The 23,743-nt window shown below is 37.0% G+C and overlaps 1 protein-coding gene across 13 annotated transcripts in view; it reads left to right on the top strand.

Annotated features, from left to right (window-relative positions):
- Positions 1-23,743, top strand: part of TNRC6B (trinucleotide repeat containing adaptor 6B) — a 129,826-nt gene that overhangs the window by 6,569 nt on the left and 99,514 nt on the right. For 11 of the 13 annotated variants that reach the window (XR_004497523.1, XM_033514444.1, XM_033514442.1 and 8 more), the window contains 2 exons: positions 6,000-6,072; positions 10,916-11,014. Coding sequence is in view for 12 of the 13 variants with exons in the window: in XM_033514442.1 (XP_033370333.1) it covers positions 10,961-11,014 (54 nt within the window). In the remaining variant the exon portion in view is untranslated. The remainder of the gene's footprint in view (positions 1-5,999; positions 6,073-10,915; positions 11,015-23,743) is intronic. The other 2 variants (XM_033514436.1, XM_033514432.1) reach the window with 1 other exon arrangement.

Here is a 23,743-nt window from a genome sequence, read left to right as displayed (position 1 = left end):
TGCATTGTATCAGATGCCTATTCTGGCAAATTAAAAATGCAGATGAGTCTTCTTTTGAAGAGAATAAAAATGAGAATCAAGCCACAGTGCTCATTTGTGACTGTTCATTAAGATTCATACCATTTTTCATGGACACTGCAAGAAAAAAAAAATCAATACTTAATATTTTTATATTATCCATTTGAAATGGATCCTCACATTTAAAATAGATCTTGTCTATACTATTCCCTGTAATACTATAGTATTTCCCTGCCCCTCATAATAAGTGTCTTTTTTGTGGTGATTTCATACAGGCTCACCTCATGTTTTTCCTAGCCCTTCAAGGCAAAGTGGGATAGTAAAGCTAAAATTGAGGTTTTATTATTATAGCTGTGCTTTTAGCTTGGATAAATGTTTGGATGCTTCAGGATCTGCTCATCTACTTTCTGCAGCTGGTGTGGTGATAGCCTGAAGAACAGGTGTAGATTTTAGTTGGTGTTCAATGTTTCTGTTATATTTAATAAAAGCTGTGGGGAAGTTGCCTATGTTTCTGTTAGCATTCACTTTGCTAAATGGTTCTTGAAAGGGTGACAATGTGTTTTATTGCAGAGCTAGGCTTTTTCACACATTTTTTAAACTCCATAGCTGCCATAGATTAAGTGTCTATAATTTTCTTTGCTTGACTTTTTTAATTTTCAAGGTGCTCAGAGATGCAACCAAAACTTGCTGATAATACTCTCATTTGTTGGTCGTTAACTCCTCTGATTCTTTCATAATCAAAATCCAGCTTTCTCTTCCCTGTCCCTGGCAATTTATATATTGTGGAAAATAGATTCATATTGAGAGAAGCTTCCTGTTGATTGAAAACTAAATTAGACTGTGGAGAAAACAGGTAGAAGTCCCATTGTATCAAATACTTTTTTACATTGTCTAATAAGCAAAGGAAAATGCTCCTGACAGTGTTACATTGCGGTGGCCTGAGGGCAAGAATACAGTGACATAATTGGTCCGCTCCCACTCCAGCTCTAACCCTGTACTTAACCAATGTTGGATAATGTTGCTTTCACCAGTTGAAGGTAACTAGATAAACTGGCACTGCCTTGTGTATGGATACTGTATATCAGCTTATCTCACCCCTGCACAGCTGGGTATGTAAATAAACTAAAAGTAACTTTAGTCTTACGAAGTTTGGACAAAAAATAATTGAGAATTTGTGTTACTGAATTTTCAGATTTAATAAAGGATGAACAAAAAGTAACATATAAGTGAAGAACATTTAAATCTAGGAGGAAATTTTAAGAGTTAGGTTTTTAAACGTGGTGGGAGAACTTGACTGTGAAAATCAGTTGTCATGTAGTTCAAGTACGTAGCCTAAACATAGACTTTTGTGGTTTTGGTCGCAATAGTAAAGCTGGGTTACTTATCTTTTAAATGCCACTTTCAGAGGAAATAAGATTAGAAAGTTGAAGAACTCTTTTGTGCCTAAAAAATGAAAATTTAGGGCCCTGACCTCATACATCATTGAGCGGGTCTGAAGCTGCTCTTGCAAGTAGTTCCAAATTCAGTAGTACAAACTAAACGTGTTCAGTAAAGGGTGCAGTGTTGAGGACTAGCATTGTATCAGTAATAACTTGCATTGTCTTTAAATTTAAAAATTAGCCATAAAAATGAGTATATTGCCTCATTTTTTTGAAGATTGAAAAAACATCGTTGAATATAAAACAGATTTTTGAAAATTAGCTTCCTGTTCCTTTCTTAGGTGCTGAAATAGCTGAAAAGTACAATTCAGACTGATGTCATGCTATAAATATTGATGAAGTTCTGTTTGGCAGCTGGTTATGTTCAAAGTTGGTGTTTGCAATTATAGTTTAGAATTATTTGCTTAACAACTCAGCATTTGTTTTCTTTGACAATAATGGTGCTAAGATCTTGGACTTCTCTGCATGTATAATCCCGTTGGTGGGAAGTCAAAACGTCTTTGTGTAAAAGAACTTCTCTGTTATTAATCATTAGAAGTGAGATAAATATGGAACATTATTTTGGAAAATTTCAGGGTGTAAACTATAAAAGAGTGAAGTTTAAAAAGCAGACAAAGCAGATTGTGTCTTAAGCTTTATTTTCCATCCCACTGCCCTGGCCTTCCTGCTGGCTGTGTCCTGGCTCGGTCTGGCCATAACCTTCTGCCCGAGGCTGCATTACAGGGTGCAGTGCCGAGACCTAAAGCCTTTCTGGGGCAGCAGGGGATGCTTGTCTGCCTTTATGGCTGCTGGAGGATTTAGCACCAATATTGCCGTGCTGGTGTGAATTCCTTAACAACGCAGCTCTTATCGTAAAAGCAAACAAAGCAAAAGGATAGTTTAACGCAGGAAACCTTGATACTATTCTAATTAAATACAGGAAGATTGTAAGAACTAGATAGTTTGAGAGGCATGGCATCTTCCAATCCTGTCCTGGATGTGAATGATTGTTAGTAATGTTGTCTTTAGCTCTTGTAATTGCTGCTGTCAGTGAACAAGCCACCATTCCCCCTTTCCTCTGCACAAGGCTGCTTACCACCTTATCAGTTTTAATTTAGTTACTGCTGCTGGGTTTGATAAACATACTGCTGTATAGGACTTAATGAGTGTAACTGGTGGCTCGAAAGGAAACCTTCGATCTTGAGTTGACTTTAGTGGTATGAATAATCTGTCAGGATGATTCTGTTTGGATTATCAGCAGTAAAGGAGTTATTTATAGCTTTCAGGTTTAAAGTTGAGCTGTTGAGAGGCAGGTTTCTCACTCATCACAACGTTTTGCTTAAGATGGAGAAAAATGATTTGTGTCTCTGTTCTAGTAGACCAGTGGTGTCTCCACTCTCCACTTTTCCTTAGAAAACCTTGATACTCTGTATTTTGAAGATTTTGTCACTTCGCAAATGCCCTGAAATAAAGGCTTGGTTGCACTAGTGAAGCTCCAGCAGTGCTGAATCCTTTGGAATGCTGGTATACATGGATTGCTGGCATTTTGAGCATGTTGATTGCGGGCAGTTTTTGCCACTGGGGCACCATTAAATGCCATGATAGTTGTGATACTTATGGTAATGACTGCTTTTGTGCCATTGGGATTCCAAGCATTGCTACTGTTAACAAGTAGTAGCAGCATTAGCAGTGTAAAGCAGCCCTTTTCTGTGCCTGAAAACCAATAATTTGCAAGACCTCATAGAACCAGAGATGAACAATTGAAAATAATGTTTTTTGGGGTTTTTTTTTGTTTTTTTTTTTTTTTAATGATTGTTTGTTTCCAACTTTGCAGAACAAATCTCTTGAGTGGGTTAAACTTTGATGTGGTGTGTAAAAAGCATGTGGTATTCTCAACTCACTATCTATTAATTCCTTGCTGCTCCAGGTATCACCACAACTCTTCCTGCGGTGCCGACTGTCAAGAAGATGCTGACAGGCAGTTAAGATACACTACTCCCAGCAGCCTCAGTTAGATAGTTTCCATAAACATTGTGGTGTAGAGTGTTCGAGGTCTTGAAGAAAAAGTTGAAATAATTTGGAGGGTGTTTTGTTACATACACATTTTATCTACACATATATATTTTTATATATGCATAAATGTGTGTATGTATGCTTCAGTCACAGTGAAAAGACAGAGTGGAGCAAAGCATTAAGGCCTTTGGAAAATTTAACCACTTGGCAGCCTTTGGCTGATTATAGTTGGGATGTAATCTTGATTACAGCTGAGAAGTGATGTGTGGAGTATGTAACTTAAAATAGGCTGCTGTAGCAAGGTGAGGACAAATATCTTTTATGCTCGCTGTAACCTATTCTTTAGCAAAATCGGTATGAGCAGAAAAGGAGTGGGGTGTATGCTGCTTTGTAGGGTAGAAAGTGGCAAAAAGGTGCAAGCAAAACATTTTTTAAAATAAGCTTTTCTGTTTACTTTTCCTTTACTGGGAGGAGAAACATTTAGCACCTGAAATATTGATTATGTAAATGGTTTGGAAGATTGGGAAGGTGATGATGAAGTATTCTGTCCTTACGTTTCAAGGCTGTCTTTAGACTCAAAGGCTAGAGTCAGGATTTTCTAAAATGAAAGTCTGATTTAGGACCATTTGAGAAGTATTCACATGTCTCCCTTAACAATGAATCAAAAAGGGTGACATTCTGTACCTTCTTTATGGTCCTTCTGTTCTCATGTTACTTTAGGAGAGCAGTACACACTAATGTATATGATTTCTATTCCAAGTTACAGCTATTTATCTTTTTTAAAGTACTTGTGTGATATCTACATGAACAACTGAAATGTTTTCCATGTTACCAAAAATATCAGTGCAAAGAATTTAATACAGAACAAAATATGAAGTTGTACAGCCGACGCTTAATTAAACATAATGGACACCCTGTCTCTTGTCATGTTTTGCTGTAGAACATCACTGTGATTTTGTGGCACATGTAACTGCCATTCCTGAATATTCCTCTGGATTTTTTTTCTGTGAGAGATTGAGGATTTCTACCTTTTTCCATTCGTCCCAGCTGCTTTGTTTAGAGTGGTATCTTTAGCTCATTTTTCCTTGAAGTACTAATCCTTCCTGGATTTCCTTCCACCTAAGTAATGCAAAGAGATTGTTCTAAACCATGTGAAATAAAGAGGTTGCAAATCCTCTTCTCAAGCACCTGTAGTATCTCCTACCAAATTACTGGTTACAAATTGTTTCCATCATCAGCTTTGGAAAATTAAGTGGAGAATTACCATCACAGTGAGACCTGTGTTGTCCTGGGCAGTTTTTATAGTTAAAACAATACTGTTGCATTGCTGCTGTGCTGTAGATGAAAAACCATGAAATATTTCTGTGTTGTTTTGAAGTTGTGAATGACTTGAAGCCAATATCCTAATTGAGTATATGATGTTTTTGCTTATTTACATCAGCAGCTGATTTTTGTAAGATGATGTTTTAAGACAGCTTGAGGCCTTTTGAGCAGAGTGTGCTCTTGATTGCTTTATCAGAATCACCCCACAGCGTAAGTCAGAACCAGGTTCAGAATTAAAGTTTGCCTCTGTAAAACACTCACTCACTAAGCCAGGGGACAGGTAAACCACAGTGGCAGGTAAGACTCCCTTTTATCACCAAATGTATTTTCTAGTCAGAAATTGTTTGAATGGAAATCATGCCCAGAAAACTCTTAGTTAATGCTAGAAGATGGGGGAAAAAAAATACTCAGTTTACGGCAGTTAGTCCAATGACAGGAATGCTTTGTTCCTAAATAATTCTGTACATTGAGGAGTAGTAGCCAAAAAAAATGGTGCAGTGAATTTAGAAAAATACCACATTCGTATCCCTTACAACAAACCTGAATAATAGCAGCTGGAATAATTTAGGTTTTAGTGATGTTAACTTGGATGTGTAGTGGTAAGCTGATGATTCTGGACTTCTTTTAATTCCTGGAAGTTGGTTATGTTCTGCAAAACCAAAACTGTTTAATACTAGCTGTGGTTAAGACAGATTGTGTATGATTTGAAATGGGCTTGATTGTTAGCCAGTGTAGTGCTGCTATGTTACTCTTTCAAAATAGGATTAAATACCTGACAATTGGTAGGTGGAGGATTCATTTTTACACATAATATTTAATATTCAGGAGTTACTGTAGGATTACATAATCACTTCCCTTGACTGCAAGGAAACACACTTGTGTGTGTGTTCTCTCAGTTCTTGTAGAAGAAACCAGTTTCACCCCATGTTTTTTCCAGTTGTGAATAGAAATGATGTTTCTAGAGCCTCCTACTGTTCTGTTGTATCTCAGTCAGTAGGAGATTCTCTCACACATGCTACCAGTGTTTACTGTTTTTCCAGATTTGGATGGGAGGTTATGGGGAGAATTTTAAGAAAATATTTTCCTGATGGCAGCCATTCCTTTCACTTCTGTGCACCTAGGTTTGCTGAGCTTTGGAGACAGTTGACTTTTGTTTTTATGTTTGTTTTTAATTTACTAATGACCACAGTTGGTTGACATTTAAAATTTTTTTTTGTCTCCTTTTAGGGTTTTGTTTTTGCACTGAATGTAGCCAGGACGGATCCTTGAGGGCTTTGGCAGCCCTTGGAAACTGTCAAAGGTAAAAATCAAACAAAGCTCAGTATTGTGATCTTGAAAATTGGAGGTGAGAAGAGCAATAGCCTATGCTGATTCTTAAGATGCTGTAGGATGTATATCTGTTTTAATGTGCTTTCTAGTGTGTTATTTCCTGTGGGTTTGGTGTGAAGTTTGTTACTGCCTGATGTGATTTGTTTCTGTAAGCTAAAGTTGATATGTATGATGCATCATTTTCTTTGAAAATTAGTTAATTTATGTTAAGATTTTTTAAGTCACTGGAATTGGTAAGTGATTATTTCCTATAAGCAATAAAGTTATAATCACGTTTTTTTTATCTTCTGAATGCTTCTTGTTTTCAGAGCAACTTGCATTTAAAATGACAAAAAATACTCTGTTCTTCTCTACATTAAAATTTATGCTGCTTTTGTACATTCTTAACAGACCCAATGTAATACAATGCTTTAGCAATTAAATACAATATGGCTGGATCATGTGTTAAAAATGAACATTTTGTCTGTACCTAGAGGCTGGTGACAGCGATCATGTGTCGATACAATTGTGTCAAATAAGTGCAGTCTCATGTAAGACACAAGTTAGCCAAGTAGTGCCTTGTTCTAAATGCTCTTGTTTGAAGTATGCCATGTATATAGGATCACCATCTTGGAAGAGCAACCATGTGCCTGTTTAGCTTTGTGAGAGAGTTTGGGACCTCCCTTCAATTTCTGCTTAATATCTGTAATGGTGACAGTTTGTGAGGCCTTACTGTCCTTCAGGGATTTCTAGTGGGCCGTACCCAACTTAGACTTGGGAATTCACAGAAATCACAATTGGTTGTAGATTAATAAGTGCTTTTCTTGCAGCTGCACCCTTTAGAAGCTTGAAGTAAGTTTTTTCTTCATTATCAAATGAAGAACAGATTTTCTCTTCAGTCCAAGCCCTTGAATTAGACAAGGTGCTTAGTCCCATTGGTGCCTGTTTGATGAAACCAAATTTAAAATCATTGGAATTCCAGCTCTCTTTTGCCATTGAGGACCTTGTTTTTTTTATTATGCTTCCCACCTTTCTGTGTGGAGGGAAAATCAGGTCTAGAGAAAGTACCTCATTCACTGGTATTGGTTTTCAGGAATTTATAAATACATGGAAATTTTGTTCAGGTTTTGCCTGCTAGAGTGTGTTAGAATGCTGTAGTGCAGAGATGGTGTCTTTAAGGACACTGCGCTGTTCTGCTTACACTGAGTCTCTGGTAGCTGCATCTGTCGTGCTGGTCCCAGTAAAAAAACTGAGTACATCTTTGCTGCAGAAAGAGATGGAGCAAAAATAGGACTAAATAGCAAACTGGATTGTCCCAAAACAATACTGTTTAATGGCAGGACAGTATTGCAGTAGGCATTTAAGTTCATAAGAAATCCATCTGGTTCATATTAATGAATGTTTTTACCTTTGAGAATAGATTCTCATCATTGTATTACATTTTGAAGACTTAAAAGTTGTTCCTAAGTTCAGGTGTGCATTTGCTACGTCGGATGTGGGCATACCAGTGCATCGCTATTTGTCAGGCCTTCCTTGGTGTTGCCTTACTCCAGTTGAAGTTAGATAATTTTTCTAAGGATATCAGGTAAATAAAAATTGGAGGATTTCAGTAACATTTCAGGTAGTTTAGCTGGATATATGCAAGGGTAGAAGAGGATTATCTTACTTTTGACCTTTTCCAGGAGTTACTTTGATAGGTGCTGGATCTGAAAATCTAAATGGACTGTCTAGCAACTTCCTTTTTATCACCTGGAAACCTGACATATCACATTAAGTACTGAATATAAATAAACAAATGCCTTTAGGCTTTAGTCATTTTCCTGATTCTGTAGGATGCTAGTACAAATTCTTACTTCCCTTCCATCCTCCATGTATAAGGTTAACGACCCTGTGTGTCACCTTCAGTGCTCTGGCCAGAAGCTGGTGAGCTGAAGAGGTGATGTCAGTAACATAGAATAATTATGTTGTTTCTTCATATGCTGGCAATAAGCAGTCTCTGTTGACTGAGAAGTCACCCTTGGTTGCAAATGATTGCTATAAAAGTCTGCCACAGGGGTAGTGTCCCATGGATTCAGGAATCTTGAAGTATCTCCTTTTGGCAATAAATAAGCTTGCATAAATAATGAAGCAGTCTTGTGCCAGTGGCTAAAGGAATCAATGATTCATGTATGAAAAAGAACATCAAAATTATTGAATTGGGCTCACAGTTTATTGCAGGATGTTTTGTCTCCTGAAAGAACCCAGAAGCAAATGCAATCAAGTATAAAATAAACCCAAACCAAACAACAAAAGGATAGTGTTCAGCAAAACTTCCTCTTGCAACACTTCTTGTAGTCTGTCTTCCTGCACCAGCTAAAAAATTTTGTTGGTGGGTTTTCTTTTTCCCTTTGAAGTTTTACAAATAACTGAGCGTTTCAGAACTTCCACCTTGTTACCATCCCATGTATGTGAGTTCACTCTAAGTACTGTGTGACATATTATTTGGGTTTTTTTAAATGTTAAAGCAAAGAAAACATTACTTCTATGATAAATTAAGAGAGAAAATAGAAATTATAAAAAAGAAAATACAGTGGAGTAGTAAAAAAGTTTATTCATTCAATTTCCTACTCTAATCTCTGAGTTCTGGATAGTTCCAGTGTATTTAATCTGTTGTCTGTGGAGGAGCTTGCTTTTCTTTGTACTTGTGGCCTATGCATTTTTTCTTATTTCCTAGTTTCTACTGACCTTTTCTTTCCTCCTTTGAGATGCACTGGTTGGTAGTTTTTTTGTCTTCTTCCAGGAGTAGTATATAAAAACTGCTGTCAAATACTGCCAATTCCTCTGGTAGTGAGGGATCTCAGAAGATAAAACACATCAGGTTTTCAGAGGCTTATGTTTGAGTTCTTCCAGCACTCAGCATGAAAAGTGACTTCCCCTTGCAGTGCTCTTGGTCTGACCTTTCCGGTCTTGTTTTATATATAAGCTTCTTTTAATGCTTTGTAGCTCAGCTTCATTCTTGCTTATTTCTCTGACTTTGTGGCCAGGTAAGTGCCACAGGAATCCTTCTGGCAAAAGCCGTTTTGGCTGTTAGACATCAGACTGTCTGTGTAACAAAAATCTGAGGAGTTTCCTAATTACTTGACTCTGATACTGCAAAATCATGCTCCAAAACTCCCAGCTCTGGAAGTTCTGGAGTGGGTTTCAGAGATCGAGCATGGCGAAGAAGTACCATGGACAGGGACTGCCCCGCCTGGCCTCCTCCGCTGTGGTGCAGAACAAAAAGCAAGAAACATTTGTTATAGGCGGGAGGATTTTGGCATAGATGTCATGCTTAGCATATAATACCTCTGATTTTTAATTGTGTGCTGAAGGCAGAATATTTAAGTGAGGATTTGGGTAAGAGTTTGCTTTTCTCCTCATTCCTTCTTTCCCCAGAAAAGGAAATTACTATGCTCTAAGCCTTTACAACTCTTGTGCCTTGCACTAGAATGTATGATACTACTGAATGTAATAGTTTGTTGGTTGTAAGAATTATTAAGTTGTATGTAACATTTTGTAGCTTCAGGCCCTTAATATTTGTAGAACATGTTCTTCACTCCTTGAGTCAACCATGACAGATGTTGTTTTACCTATGTGCAGCATAACAGAGGAGGTTGGAGTGCAGATAGCCTTACACTCTGAACAGGACTTAACAATGAAGTGAAGGAGGTGCATCATTTAGAAGCTTTCTCTTGTCAGTTTCCAGGCTTGGAATTATTGCTGTGAAGGTGACAGTCGGCAGTTCTTTAGCTTAGGTGGAGGAGAGAAACTTGAAATGCGTGCTAAATGCTGGTGCAGTTGAAGAATTACATAATCTCAAGAGGGACAACTGTTAAAGGCCAGCAACCTCTAGGCTTTAAAAGAATTCTTAACTCAGTGTACTCAGTGTGAGCCCTTACTTTCCATACACCTGGAATGTTAGAGATCTGGTCATGACTTATGTCTGGCATTTTCAGTGTGAGAGATTCCTGCTGAATTTATGCTGGTGCATTTGATCTCTTCAATTAATTAATTTGATCCATTACCCCTAAAAGAAGCCTCGTCCTCTGGAGTAGCAGACATTCTAATCTTAAACACCAAGGTCTCCCTGATTGTGTTGCATCCTTCCATAAGCTACTTTACAATTTGAAGTTTGGAGTGCAGATTTTGTTCAGTTGGAACTGCACTGATACTGTCAAACAAACTTACTGGGTTACCTAGTAGTGTTGAATATTGGAAACACTGGGATCTGTGGACCCAGGTCAAATTGGAAATGCCAGCCCTGAGGGTGAATGACTTTATCTATTCCTTGAACCATTTAGATTCTAGAATGTATTTATTTTTAAAATGAAGTCAAGGAAAAAATCCTGAAAGTAAGACTTCAGAAGTAATGTGAGATCACTGGAAGACTTAACAATTTTTCAAATTAGTAATGTTTAGGTTGCTATAAGCTGAGTCTTTAAATCTTATATTTGCACAAAAGCTATTTCCTAGTAAGAAAGAATTCTCAACTCTGGGCTGTGTGATTGTTCCTTGCTGACTGTGGTTTTAATGAGTAAAATCTGTGACTACATTAAATACTAAGCAATTACTTTAAAGTTAAAAAAAGTATATTCCTGTGAAGTGGGATTTTTCTTTTTCTTTTAATTGAGTACCTTTGTCCTAACCTGAATAACAGTTCTTGTTTGTGTAAAACATAACTGCAGCAAATATGTGCAGAATAGCAGCAAAAAAGGTCATAGCCTAGAATTGTTTATGTGCACTGCAATCTCACATAACATTGTTAAAGGCAGAAAAATCATTGTTTTTAAAATATATCTTTGTTGTTTATCTTTTAGGCAGTATTTTGCATTTCTGCAGAGCTTTGCACAGATCCTGTTCCCATGCAAACTGATGAGGGAGAAATACTGGAGGAAGGCAGTCCCAAGGTCAGTGAGGTAAATGCCACTGTGTTTTGGAAGAACAAAAACTTGCTTGGCTGAAATGGGGGGGGTACACAGAATGAATGTCGACTGGTGGTGGTATTTTTAATAAATACCTTCATGCAGATACTTATTTATTGTTATGGAGATACTTAGAAAATTAAGCTTTGAAAAACCTTTAGAAAGACAGGGGGTTTTGCCATCCACTAAGGATTGGAGCATGTGTTTTCATGCATTTTCAGGAAGGAAAGAGAAAACTGTTAAGAAGATACTAACCCTGATTGTATTTCATTTGTGAAAACTGGAAGGGCTTTCTGTCCTACTCAACCTCTGTGCTAACTTAAGGAACTGGACATGTGGGCCCTTGGGTGCAGGTGTTGGTGTCTGTGGATTACTGACTGACCTATATTGAAGGTGTGCTGCTTCTTGTTTCCTTGTACTTGCTGTGTTGTGAGCCTGGATTGTGTGTTGCTTTTAAAGGCACCTGTGAGTCTCAGCATACCTCGTTGGGACAGGAGCATGTGACGTGTTCTGTTGAATAGGATGCTGTGTCCTGCTTTTTGCCTACTTCCTGAAGATGCAAATGTTAAGGCAGGAATTATTTCGGTTTTCATAATGCCATAGTCTTAGACTACTCTTCTGTAGGTTTATAAATACAGTTTATAGTCCTGACTACTTGATGAATTAGTGTCAACATTGCAACTGATCTGTGTTTAAAACATGCTCCCTACATTTCACAAAAATCTGAATTATTTTTACCTTGCTTGTAGCATTGTGTAAGAGACAGGCTGATAAATTAAAAACTAGAAGACTGAAGTTAAAATTTGTTTCCTAGGTAGACCTTTGGAGAGATGTTTTAATTGTTTTAGGGTCTAAGAAAAAACATTCTTTTAGCTGTAAGCACCAAGTTAGGAGGTAAGTAATTATTAGAGAAAGCTGGCAATTGTGCTGCCTGTACTTTATGAGTTGTGTTAATTTTAAATAGCTTTGAAGGAAGGTTTGCTCCAGATTAGGAGCTGAAAAATAAGAACATATCAGTGGATGTACTTGCAGCAATCTGGGCTATTGAATGCATCTTTTGACAAGGACATGATTACAAGTTTCAGTGGGGAATAGACATGAGAGAGGAGCCATCATAGTGCAATTAATTACTGATTTTAGCATAGTTATCGGTGCTTTCTTTTTACTGCACAGAGAGGATCTTTGTGTGTGTGTGTGTGTGAGCACACATTTATGTGTATACAAACAGGCACCTGTGCATCTATTTATGGATACACAGCTTTCATTTTTTTTGCCTGTGAGGAAGTAAATTGAAGTAGCTGTCTTTTCCTCCAAAGAAGAGTATGTTTTTCTTTGGCATGCTTAATTTTGGATGTAATGGTGAAGATTGTATCTCTGCTCCAAAAACTGAATGAGCTTAAATTTAAAACAAAATTCTTTATACTCACTTTGAGTTCCTAAATGTGTATAAAGTATTGCTGTGAAACAATTGTCATTTCGAGAATGTGGGAGATCAGAAATGGTGCATCTGGTGTTTAATGTTACTAATATTGGACTATCTAGGATCAGTATATATTAAGCAAAAAAGTAATGACTACATCTGGCCCTTCTTTTCATTCTGTGATGTACAGGATTGCTCACTGAAGTCTGTTTTTCAGTGTTTCTTCAATCCGTAAATTATTATCCTCTCTTTCCTTGTCTCAGAAGAGTTTTGTATCTATAACAGTTGAAGGTTTGTCCTAGAAAAATTTAGGCAAAATATATTTCACTGTGTTGTCTAGTATCATTAAAATAATCCCCTTAATTTACAAATGTTTACATGATCTAGTTACCCATTTTCATAAAGATACATTTTTCTACAAAATACCTATTTTAGATATTCAGTAATGTAGTTCAGGTTTTTTCCTTTTGTCCCCATCCCTCCCTACCCACTCCCAACTTTTTCAGGCAGGAGACATGATGTATACTTCAATGAAGTGTTCTGAAAGAGATGAGACCAAAATCATCTGTCGTGGAGATACCATGAATATCAGGATATAAAGATTTGAGTACTGCAAGAATTTTTTTTTTTTTTTGTGGTGCCAACCTGAAAAATAAGCTAGAAAGTTTTATATGAAGATTTTATCCTGGAGTGGAAAACAAATGATGTGTTATGCTGTATGCTTGTGAGCTGGTTTGGTTCTATAACTATCTCATATTTTCTGGCATCCTGGACTGTATAGTATTTTGAAACATCCTGGTCAACACTTGGAAGATAAAAGGAGATTGCCTCTGGTTTTGAAAAAGAAAAAAATAATACTGTGCTTTATGTAGAGCAAGTCACTTCAAGTATTCATGGCCTTCAAACTAATTAACTCTGTGTAAAGTATGATCAGAAAATTTAAGCCCTGAAGTTAATCATCATGAAGAATGATGTTCTTGCTTGACTCCTGACAACCTGGTGACACAGTTGTAAAGTCAGCTTTCATGCTTGCCTTTGCCACTCTTGAAAGGAGTGGCAAACTCAGTGGCAATTCATTGGGAATTCAGCTAAAGGAAGGTTACTGATGGACTCAGTTCTGACTTTACTTCTTAGTGTTTACTTCTTCCACTGTTGTTTATGTATGCATTTTTATTTAATTAGTAATCTAAGTTTTTTTAATATTGTGGTTGTCAAGTTATGCTCATGTTCTCAATTTTGCATATGCTTTCTTTAAAATGTCTTCAACATGGTAAAGACAGCTGGCACCTCTGAATAGCATGCTCTTGATTCCAATAATTGCCTAATGTTAGTGCTATACAGAGGGGAAGCAACCTGTGCAGAAGCCAGTTTTTTAAATGAGCATATGGGTTTAAAAATTAATTTCATTTTGGCAGATGTGGAAGTCTTATTTGGTAATAATATCTGGCCTATTTTATCCAAATTAGCTGCTAGTGAGTGTCATACAGGGAAGTATCCTTTCATTTTTTAGAATAGCTTGGGGTGGCTGTCTGGTTTCTGGCTTTTCAGGTTCTCTTGTCTTCCTTTGGAAAAAAAAAAAAAAAAAGGGAATCATAGAATCATTAAAGTTGGAAGAGACCTCCAAGACCATTGAGTCCAACCTTTGAATACCACTATGAGGTGGCAAAGGCTTACCAGTGAGGTACAACTGAGGGAATTTTGTCAGACTGATCTCTTCAGAACTGGGAATCTAAGTAAGACCCTCATGGTATTCTCCCTAGTCATGTTTGCTGGAGCTGCTAGTGGGAGGCAGGAAGCACTGGGTCATTTTGGTTCCATCTTCTGCTACCTCTCCTTTGCACCAAGAGGAAAAGAAAACCCGTGTTTCTGCTTGCAATCCTTCACCCTTCACTATCATTTGGATTATGATTTTAATTTTTAATTACATTTTGTGGTAGCTAATTTGCTATTAACAATTACTAGGCTTTTTCCATTCACAACTTTTAGTACTCTGACAATATCAACAAGCACTGAACTTGTTGTTTGTGACTGATTTCAACTGGTTTTATCCATCAATTAAGGATTACTGCACAGACAGTATTCAACTTGGTTTCTCAGTTGTTCCTTTGCTGTAAAATGTTGCAGGAGGAAGCTAAAATTTTATGCCTGATTTCAAGTGCTTTTAGATTTCTTTCAATGTTGGCAGGAGTTTTGTGCTTATGCAGAAGACTTCCTTTATCAAATAATGCAATTAAAATGCTCATGTTAAATGTATCCAACTTTCCCACTCTCCTCCAAGTTCTTCCTTCATGTCTCAAAGTAAAAGCCTATGAATTCAGAGGAAGTAAATTACTTTGACTAAAGTAATTTATAGAAAGGTATTTATGAATCATGGTTTTGCTTTGGTGTTGTAGAAGAAAAAGGAGGAAAAATAGATAGTTCTGTCATTTTAATGTTTGTATACTAAAAATCTAGGTACACAAAATTTTGATGAAAAATGTGACTGCACAGGATGTCTAGTAATACTCAATTCCTAATAAGAACAGAAAAAGGGAAAAGATTCTGTATTGTATGGTTTTAGGTAAATGTAATTTTATTCAAAGTTTTCATTAGTATTTATAGAAATTATTATTGAACTGAATTGGTAGGTCAGGAATTAGGCTACTTTTTCGTACTTTGGCTCTTTCAAAACCAGTGACACAGACACTGAGGCTTGTCCTGTTTTTCAGTCTCACTGTCCACTGCTGCTTACAAGCTGTCTTGAAGCCACCTGTTAATCCTAATTTTATTTCAAGTTGCTGTTCATATCTGTGAATCTTTCCCTTACATTATTGAATACTGCCTGTTCTCAGCCTGGTTAATTCTTACTTTTCATGCCTCTTGGTGTCTAATTGTGAGCTAGCATTTGCCTTCTGTTTAAATCACTCTTCAGAGCTCTGTTGGCATTGGCTATGTTTTGTTGTAGTGTTTGGTTTTGGTGGGTTTTTTTATCCTAAAGCATTCACACAAAGAAGATAAAAAGGTTAAAAAGTACGTGACTCAAGTATCTAAACACTTGCTTTTACTTCATACATGTTGAGAATTAAGGAACACAGGCCTATGTTAAGTTAGGTGTTTTTATATTTATAAACAGAACTTTAAAATTCACAAGGAAGTGCTGTTAGGAGTTCTTCCTGAAAGCAGGAATGTACCACTAACTGCATTTGTCAGTAAGGTGTGCTCAGTTCCTGCGTAATCATGACAATAGTGCAAGAGTTAGGCTGATGCTTTCATTTTGTGGAATTTAGAATTAATAAGGAAAAAAACCCCTTAGTTAAGTAATTAAACTTACAGCATCCAAAACCTTGATGTCTGTGTCTCTGGGCTTATGATCCTACTTGAGTGATACAGAACTGGGTTTCTATTCAGATAGCACTAAATAATTTAAAACATTCAGGCCTATACAGTAATGAAATGAACAGTCTGCTTTGTGACTGTAATTATAAAAAATATTTTTTTCCACTCTAGTACTGGCCTGGTACATGGTGCTTTCAGATGATGGTTCAGTATGAATCCCTGCACTCTTGGAAAATTTTGGCTTGTTACAGGAGGTGAGCTTTCAACCTCAGTGTACTATCTTGTGAGTACCTGACAGTCCTGAGTAGGTTTCAGTTTACTCATGTAGCTGTTGCTTCTCCACTGGATCCAGGACAGTAGACTTTGGGGTTTTTCTGTTTAGTTATTTCATTTTTAGTGTCCGCTGCTGAGTCATATGTGGAGCTTCCAGCATTTCTGTGCCCTGATATACAGGGTGTATTTCCATTATTTTTCTAGAACATGAGTTGTAGGAGCAGCTAGTCTTTGTAAAGGTGACTTACAACTATATTAAGTTCCTTTGTATGAAGTATCTTGTATAGTCTTTGAAAAGTAGAGAGGTATTCTGCCTAACAAGACAATTTATGCTGCTTCTAAAACGTAGTAGCTTAATAACTAGGAGGACAAAGAATTTTTCACAGCAGAAACTGATGTCATCTCATGCTCTGCTAGCTTCATTTTGTTAACCTGAAAATGCTACAGCTCTTTAGGAGAGTAATTTCAGACCCAAAATATTCGCATATCATGTATTGAAAAAAAATCCATTAGCCTCTCAGTGAAGAATTAATTTACTTAGAATTCCTTTTAATTACATGTTTAAAAAGCTTGTAAAAGTGTTACAATATAATCTCCTCTTGTTTTGAGTATGAATTAACATAGTCCATCAAGAGGAGCAGAAATTTTATGTTAGTTTCACTCTGGAATTTCAACGCTGTGGCCAGGAAAAGAACCTAAAATACTTTGCTACAAAATGCTGCATGCTTGGACCCTTCTCCATGGGGAAGAAAACCCAAGCAAGCCTGCTTGTGAGTTTATAGCTTCAAATTTCAAAATTTCAAGGCATTGTAACAAAGAGCTGTAATTATGGTATGGGGTCTAACCCTAGCTGGCAACTAAGCACCACACTGCTGCTCATCCACTCCTGCCCCTGCAGTGAGATGGAGGGGTAGAATTTGCAAGGGTAAAAGTCAGAAAATATGTGCTATTTGATAAGATAAATGAGATAAGTGTGGTGTAATAATTTGGGGGAAATAAAACCCAAACCAACAACAGAGAGGAGAGGAAAATAACACCTGTGAAAGTTCAAATGATGAAAAAGGAAAAGAATTGCTTGCTGCCAAACAATTGATGCCCAGCCCATCTATGAGCGATGTTAGTCCCAGCCAACATACCCACACACCTTCACTCTCTGTTTTCATGCTGAGTATGATGCCATGTAGTGCAGAGTATCCCTTTGGACACAGCCAGCTGTGCTGGCTGTGTCCTCTCCTGGCTTCTTGTGCACCCTTGGCCTGCTTGCTGGTGGGGTGGGGTGAGAAACAGAAGAGGCCTTGGTGCTGTGTGAACTCTGCTCAGCAGTAACTGAAACATCCCTGTGTTATCAGCACTGCTTTCCAGCAAAAATCCAAAACACAGTCCTCTACCAGCTACTGTCTAGCTCAATCCCAGCCAAAAGCAGTACGGTATGTTATCAGGGCTCACTATAAAGAGACAGTTATAAATAAGGTTGAGGACTTTGCAAAAAAAGAACATGGAATTAGACAGTACTACTTGAACTATTGTAAAGGAATGCTGTTGATAGCCTAATTGCTTGGACATTTTAAAAGAAATTCAGGATCAAGTTCAGGATTCTGCCAGTTGGGTGTACTGTTTTCTACAGAGGCAAGATGGATTGCTCATTTGAAACCTACTTATCCATAGTGAAGACTGCTAAAATATAGATGCTGAACTGAAAGATGACTCTCTGTTTTCTAATCTCAAAATACTCTGAAGTGCTTTTGAATTACAAAAGAGAAGGTTAACACAATGATGTATTTTCTTTCTCTTGGAAAATACCATCACATGCCAAGGAGACTGAGATCTGTAAGAACTGTCACCATACGTTCTTTGATCCAGTCTTTCCATATGTGAGGTTCATGTGGAGGAAGTGTACTGGTGTGGCATGTTCACTGCAGTGAATAGGTGTCTCATTTCTAAGGGAAAAAAACCCTTCAGTCTTAAAAATACATTCAGTCTTAAAGCTCATCTTTTCCATTCTTTTATAGGTTGTTTCTTTTTCATAAATATTCTCATTAGTTTTTTCTCAACCAATAGCATCTCTTCTTCAGTTGATTACATTACAGTTTATAATACTTTGCAAAGCAGACAAAAAAGCAGGTATTTGCTTAAATATTGAAAAAGTGGTTCTGCATTTGAGAGCTTATGTGGTATAGTCCCACTGTGAGATGAATGACAGTCAGGGAAATTGATTTGTGGCTTTGCTTACAAAGTGTCTCTTCTCATGCAGGTGTACTGTTGACACACAATTTGAGGGGTTTCTGCTTTTTTAGAATATTGCCTTTTTATCTCTTTCCATTTGGTATTGGCTTTACAGAAGTGTTGGCAGTGGCTGTATGTGAATTGTGACAGAGTTCTTTATAATTGGTCACTTTATATGAAGTCTTACAGATGTGGAAGTATTGATGAGTGTTTTCAATTTTTCTATCTTATGGCAGACTTGAGGGAGATAGGTATTCGGGGAGAAATTTGAGTCAGGGGCGTTAAAGCTTACTCTACCCTACTTTAAAAAAATCTTAGATTTACTTTAGAAATCATTTGTAAAATGTTCATTTTCCTGAGTCATTGAAAGGTGTAAAATTCATTGGTCTTGCTGCCTTCATGCATTTGCAAGACTTTGTATATTTGCATGACCCTACAAGGACTATTTCCTTTTCATTTTGTGAAGTAGATGGGTATGAATCTTTTTCACTTCCTCCAAATTTTTTTTTCATTCATTGGGTATGGAAGAGTGTGAGTTGTTATTCTTGTGGTGGTAGTAGTAAAAAATAGTAGTGATGGTCTTCATCATTCCAGTACATCAGAGGGTGACCAGACAACTAAGGACACTGGAACTCTGCAGAAACATGTTGTGTGATATCAGTTCCCCTGAAGGGTAAAAGCAACATGAAAACATGTCAGCGTTTCCTGGCACTTGTTTAAAGTCACTGAAGCGTTTGAGCAGTAGGCAAGAGGGTGCACCATAAGAGGGGAGAATGTATTAGTTGTCTACAGATGCAGTGGTGTGGCATTAGGTTAAGAAATATTTATAGGTACTGTGAAATCATATTGGTTGGTATCAACAGATGCAATTTCTACATGTAATTTCCAGATAAATAACTTATTCCCATGACATCTAAAGGTTTGTTGGGTTGGTTTTTTTGAGGGCAAGCTGTAGAAAAGCTCAGGCTCTGCTTCAGAGATGAGTGGCTATTTTAGTGGTTTGGTGGTCTGTCAAATAGCTAATCTTTTTAATAATCTTGATTAATTTGGCAATATTGTACAAGCAAGCAGCATTATCAGTGGCTCCTGGATTTGCATTCTGATAACAGGAAACTGGAAAGCAGCTGTGTACTGTGAGTGTGGATAGTGGGTATTCCTTCTCCTTTTTGACAGTGGTCAAAAGTGGATGCCTAATACAGACCTAGGACAGGGTTAATACATACATATAACAGATTTCTTCTCAGCCTCCAGGTGTTGAGGAACTTTATAGGCCACAGGCAGTTTCTATGTGTTCAGAATCCACACAACAGATTTCTGTGAACACAAAAGAAAGTTCTTTCTATTGCTTGTCTGTCTGATCTTAAGGCAGAAAAACTTCAGTACCAATTTGTGTGTGCCTGGTTTATGTCACTTTCAGTCATTCCTAACAAACAGCTGCAAACAGTATTTGTGGCAGTGAAGGTGATTAAATGTGTAGTGCAAAAGTGCAATTTAATTTTCTGTAATTCTGATTATCATCTTCTTTCTTAAGGGTTTGAAAATTTTCTCAGCAGTTCATGCCCGTTGTCCTTTTGTGGCAGCACATCATCTAGATTTCCAAATCCAAGTAGGAGAAAGTTAATATGTTTTCTCTCTTCTGTGTCAGGGTGGTTAACAATGTGTAATATGAGAATATCAGCCACTTACAGATGTCAGTTTAAACTGCTATAACTTGTTCATCTGTGTGCACCATAAATAGTAAATTGACTGTAAAATGAGTTGGCTAAATAGCATCACTGGGTTGTGTGCAAGTGGTTTCTGAAATTACTGGTGGGGGTGAACTGTTCAAGGGCTTTAGGGTCAAATGTGTCCCCTAAATGGAAAGTGTAAAAATCTTATGAAAGTAAAAAAAGTAGCTGAAGCTAGCAAGAATTCATGGCTTGTGAAATGCTTCTGCTCTTTAGCTAAAGAATAATATAAAAGGTTAATTAAATAAAATAGGGGGATTTTTTTTGTCTTACTAAACTCATATTTTCCTGCGATCCGTCCATACTATGTATGCACAGAGCACACTACAAAATGGATGGAGTGTATGGATGGAACACACTGAAAAATGGATCATCAACAGTGGAGCAGGAAAAGGAAAGTACTTTTGCTTAAATTCAGAACGCTTTATTCATTTTTTGTGTCTGAGATGGCTGAATTATTATTCAAAGCTGCCTTGGCAGCTTCAGAGTTGAAGTTTTCAGATGGTATTTCTGGATATCCTGTCATACCATGACTTGAGTGACTTTAACATCTTCGGTGGTTGACGTAAGGTAAAACTATCTTGCTGTATACAACTAGGTGATTTAAATTGCTTTCAGAGAAAGATTTATATTAATTATATATATATATATATATGCACACACACATGCTATTGTATTTTAAATACTTAGCAGCTTAGTAATACATAAAAAAAATAATACATTTTTTATTAAGTAAACTTTCATATTTGTACAATATGAAATGTGGCTGGGATCCCAACCATTTTAGCATTTCTAAAGTGCGACTGCTGTTTTCATGATATTTATAAAACTGTTTAAGCTTAGCAGGGAATTCATGCTAAGCTTCTGGGTATTTCACAGAATATTAGTTAACAAACATCTTAAATATTACATAGAAAGTGAGCCATAGGTTATTTCTCCAATTACTTGGTGACTAATTGGTGACAGCTGAAACTAAAAGCAAAACTTCTGGTCTTTAACCGCTGCTGCAGCTTTTGTGCTTGTTTAGGTGTAGCATAAATTACATATTCTGAGTTCCATAGGTTAATGATGAATTGAGTTCCCACTGACAATCTGTTGTGCTGTTCCATATGGATGATGCACGTTTTAATGATGGTGTATGTTAACATGTTGGCATTTCTTCTAGTTAATGTAATGTTTCATTGAGCCAGGTGTTAGAGTACCATTGAGCTGTGTGTAACAAACACCAGTAGCAGATTAGTAACTTCTGAATGGAATTACTCTGGTCTAAGTGTGTTAGCATTCAAAATGATTAGCAGGGAGCACTGAATGTGAAGTGTGATTTAGCAGGGGGAGGGATTTAGCAGGTTAGTAAGTTTTCACTTCTCCTGTAACTGACAGAAAACCAGTCAGGACCATGTGATGGTAATAACATTGAAATGCTCTGTCTAGATGCTGCTGAAAAGCTTCAAGAAAATACTGAGTGGGCTAGGAGATGGTTCACATATTTTGGTGGTGATTTTTATATAACAAGACTATGCTTTGGCAAAATTGAGGGGAAAAAGAAAAGGGTCAAGTGAAAATTTACGTACCTCACAATGCTGCACAATACAACAAAGTTCTGAAAGAGACCAAAAATTCAGCCAGTATTTCATGCATACCTTATCTATAAGACTTTTCTCTCTGTGATTCAGAAAAATACGTGGTGCATTTTCATTTTAGGAGCTGTTGTTGGGTTTGTTTTTTTTCTTTTAAGTTCAAATAACAGATTCTAAGGATTTTTTAATGCTTTCATTCGTGTACTGAGATTAAGATTTAATCTAAGAAGTATATTTTGAGACTGATTTTGCTAAACAATTTGTGCTATTCTGTGCATATTTTGAAATGCTAGCTCAACACTAATTTATTCCTAAAAAATTATTTAAGTGTTAGCAGCTAAATTGCATTTTTATTAAAAGAAGTTAAATTAAAAGTTTAATTAATCTGTTCCTAGTGAGTAAAATTTTCCCCAATGCAGTTAGTCCAGGGTGCTTATAATGAAGCCAGGCAGAGAGGTGACTCAGCTTTCATTTCATTTGTAGTAGTGATTACATTTCTGTCAGACCTCAAATGGTCTCTGAGATTTCTTTTTTTTTTATAACACAGCTTCCACCACTGTAGCAGTAGTGACTAGGGACTAATTGCTTGGATTTCGAGGACTGGGTTGTGCAACTCTCCTTAAAACAACTATTAGTGAGACAAAATAAGTGCTGATGGCCTGTTTATGGTGCTGACCATGATTGGGAGGGACGTTGGTGTTGACAAAACATCAGATTTATCAGTCTTAAACTGGGCCTGCTGTAGGCTGTGTGAAAATCATCACTTCGCTTAAAGCAGGGAAGTAGATGGCCACAACCTGCAGAAAGCAGCATTTGACCTTGGCTAGTCTCAACCATAGTGTCTGGTCCTGTGCCAGATAACGCTTTGGTGTTGTGTCTGCTTGAGATGCTTTTCAGTGAAAACCTTAAGAGTCTTCATTTCCTGGCTGGCTCAAGTACTTTTGTTTGTGGATTTTTTGTTTATTTCAGGTTTTTAAATTGTTTTTTTTGTTTGGGGTTTTGTTGGGGGTTTCTTATTGTTGTTTTGTTTGGGGGGGTTGCTTGTTTTGATTTTTAAATAGGGAAAAAAACAGCTTTGAAAAGGAGCTATGGAATGAGTAGGAAAAGGTGGTGATAGCAGCTCTCTGATGAAGTTGCATTAGTACATTTCTTTGTACTGGTGAAGACCAGAAGACTGTTTAAAATGAATAGCTGTTCATAATAAGTAAAGGATTTCTCACAAATATCTGTCTTTTTTCCCTGAGAAAATGCTTGGTTTCTCTTAAGCTCAGTTCATCTTTGGTGGGCTAGGATAGCTAATTCAAGCATTGAATCTTATTAGGAAAAGGTGCTTTCTGACATTGGGATTCAGGAAAGATAAGGCTTTTGCCCTTGAAACTTTCTGACCCTTTAGAGTGTTGCAGACTTTGTCTAGGAGATAAGGTTAACTCAATAATCAAATCCATTAGGGTCTCATTGAAGATATTTTTAGAAAGAGTAGTATGAAACTGTAGTAACAGGTTTTGCACTTCTGGACAAAAAAAATATAGTTTATTACGTTGAAGCTCATGATAAATTTAATTTTATAAAAGTTAAGTATTGACTGTCTAATACTGAATAGCTTTTCTTAAATAAACTAGATGGTATTTTTTATTTAGAACACTCAATGTATTAATTTGTTTTGAAATTTGGATATTCACAGGTACCTGGATTTATAGAGAAAAAGACTTAGAAATAATAAAATACAGAGTTCAACAAGTGGAAGTTCCTTTTTTTTAAAAAAAAAAAAAAGTTTTCTATTGAATTCCTCCCCTGCAGTGTTTCAGGGTCTATTTCTGGTTCCTGCTTCCAGCTGCCAGAATCTTGAAGCTTTCTCCATTGCTTGCCAGGAGAAACAGGTGTGGAGTGCGCTTCCTTTGATTCCTGCTCTTGGAGTCAATGGCTCCCTCTGCAGTCCTCTTATGAGAAGCTAAAGAGTTTCATATCCTCTGCCATTCCACCTCTTCTCCTTTCCTTGGGAGCAGTACAACACATCCAAGAGTACTCTCTTAGCTCCACCTTCCATTATTTTTCTACATATTGAGAACAACTGCGTTTCCTACATACACTGTGAGTCAGGAGAGGCTCAAGGCTTAGAAAGCAGCACCTTTTCTGAATGCTGCAGTGAACCAGATCTGGTGGGGCTGCTGGGTGCCATGGATGGCTGGAA

The sequence above is a fragment of the Parus major genome, chromosome 1A (genome assembly GCF_001522545.3).
Source record: "Parus major isolate Abel chromosome 1A, Parus_major1.1, whole genome shotgun sequence".
NCBI classification, from domain to species: domain Eukaryota; kingdom Metazoa; phylum Chordata; class Aves; order Passeriformes; family Paridae; genus Parus; species Parus major.
Note: the sequence above shows the minus strand (reverse complement) of the source record. Positions and strands in the feature narration are given on the sequence as shown.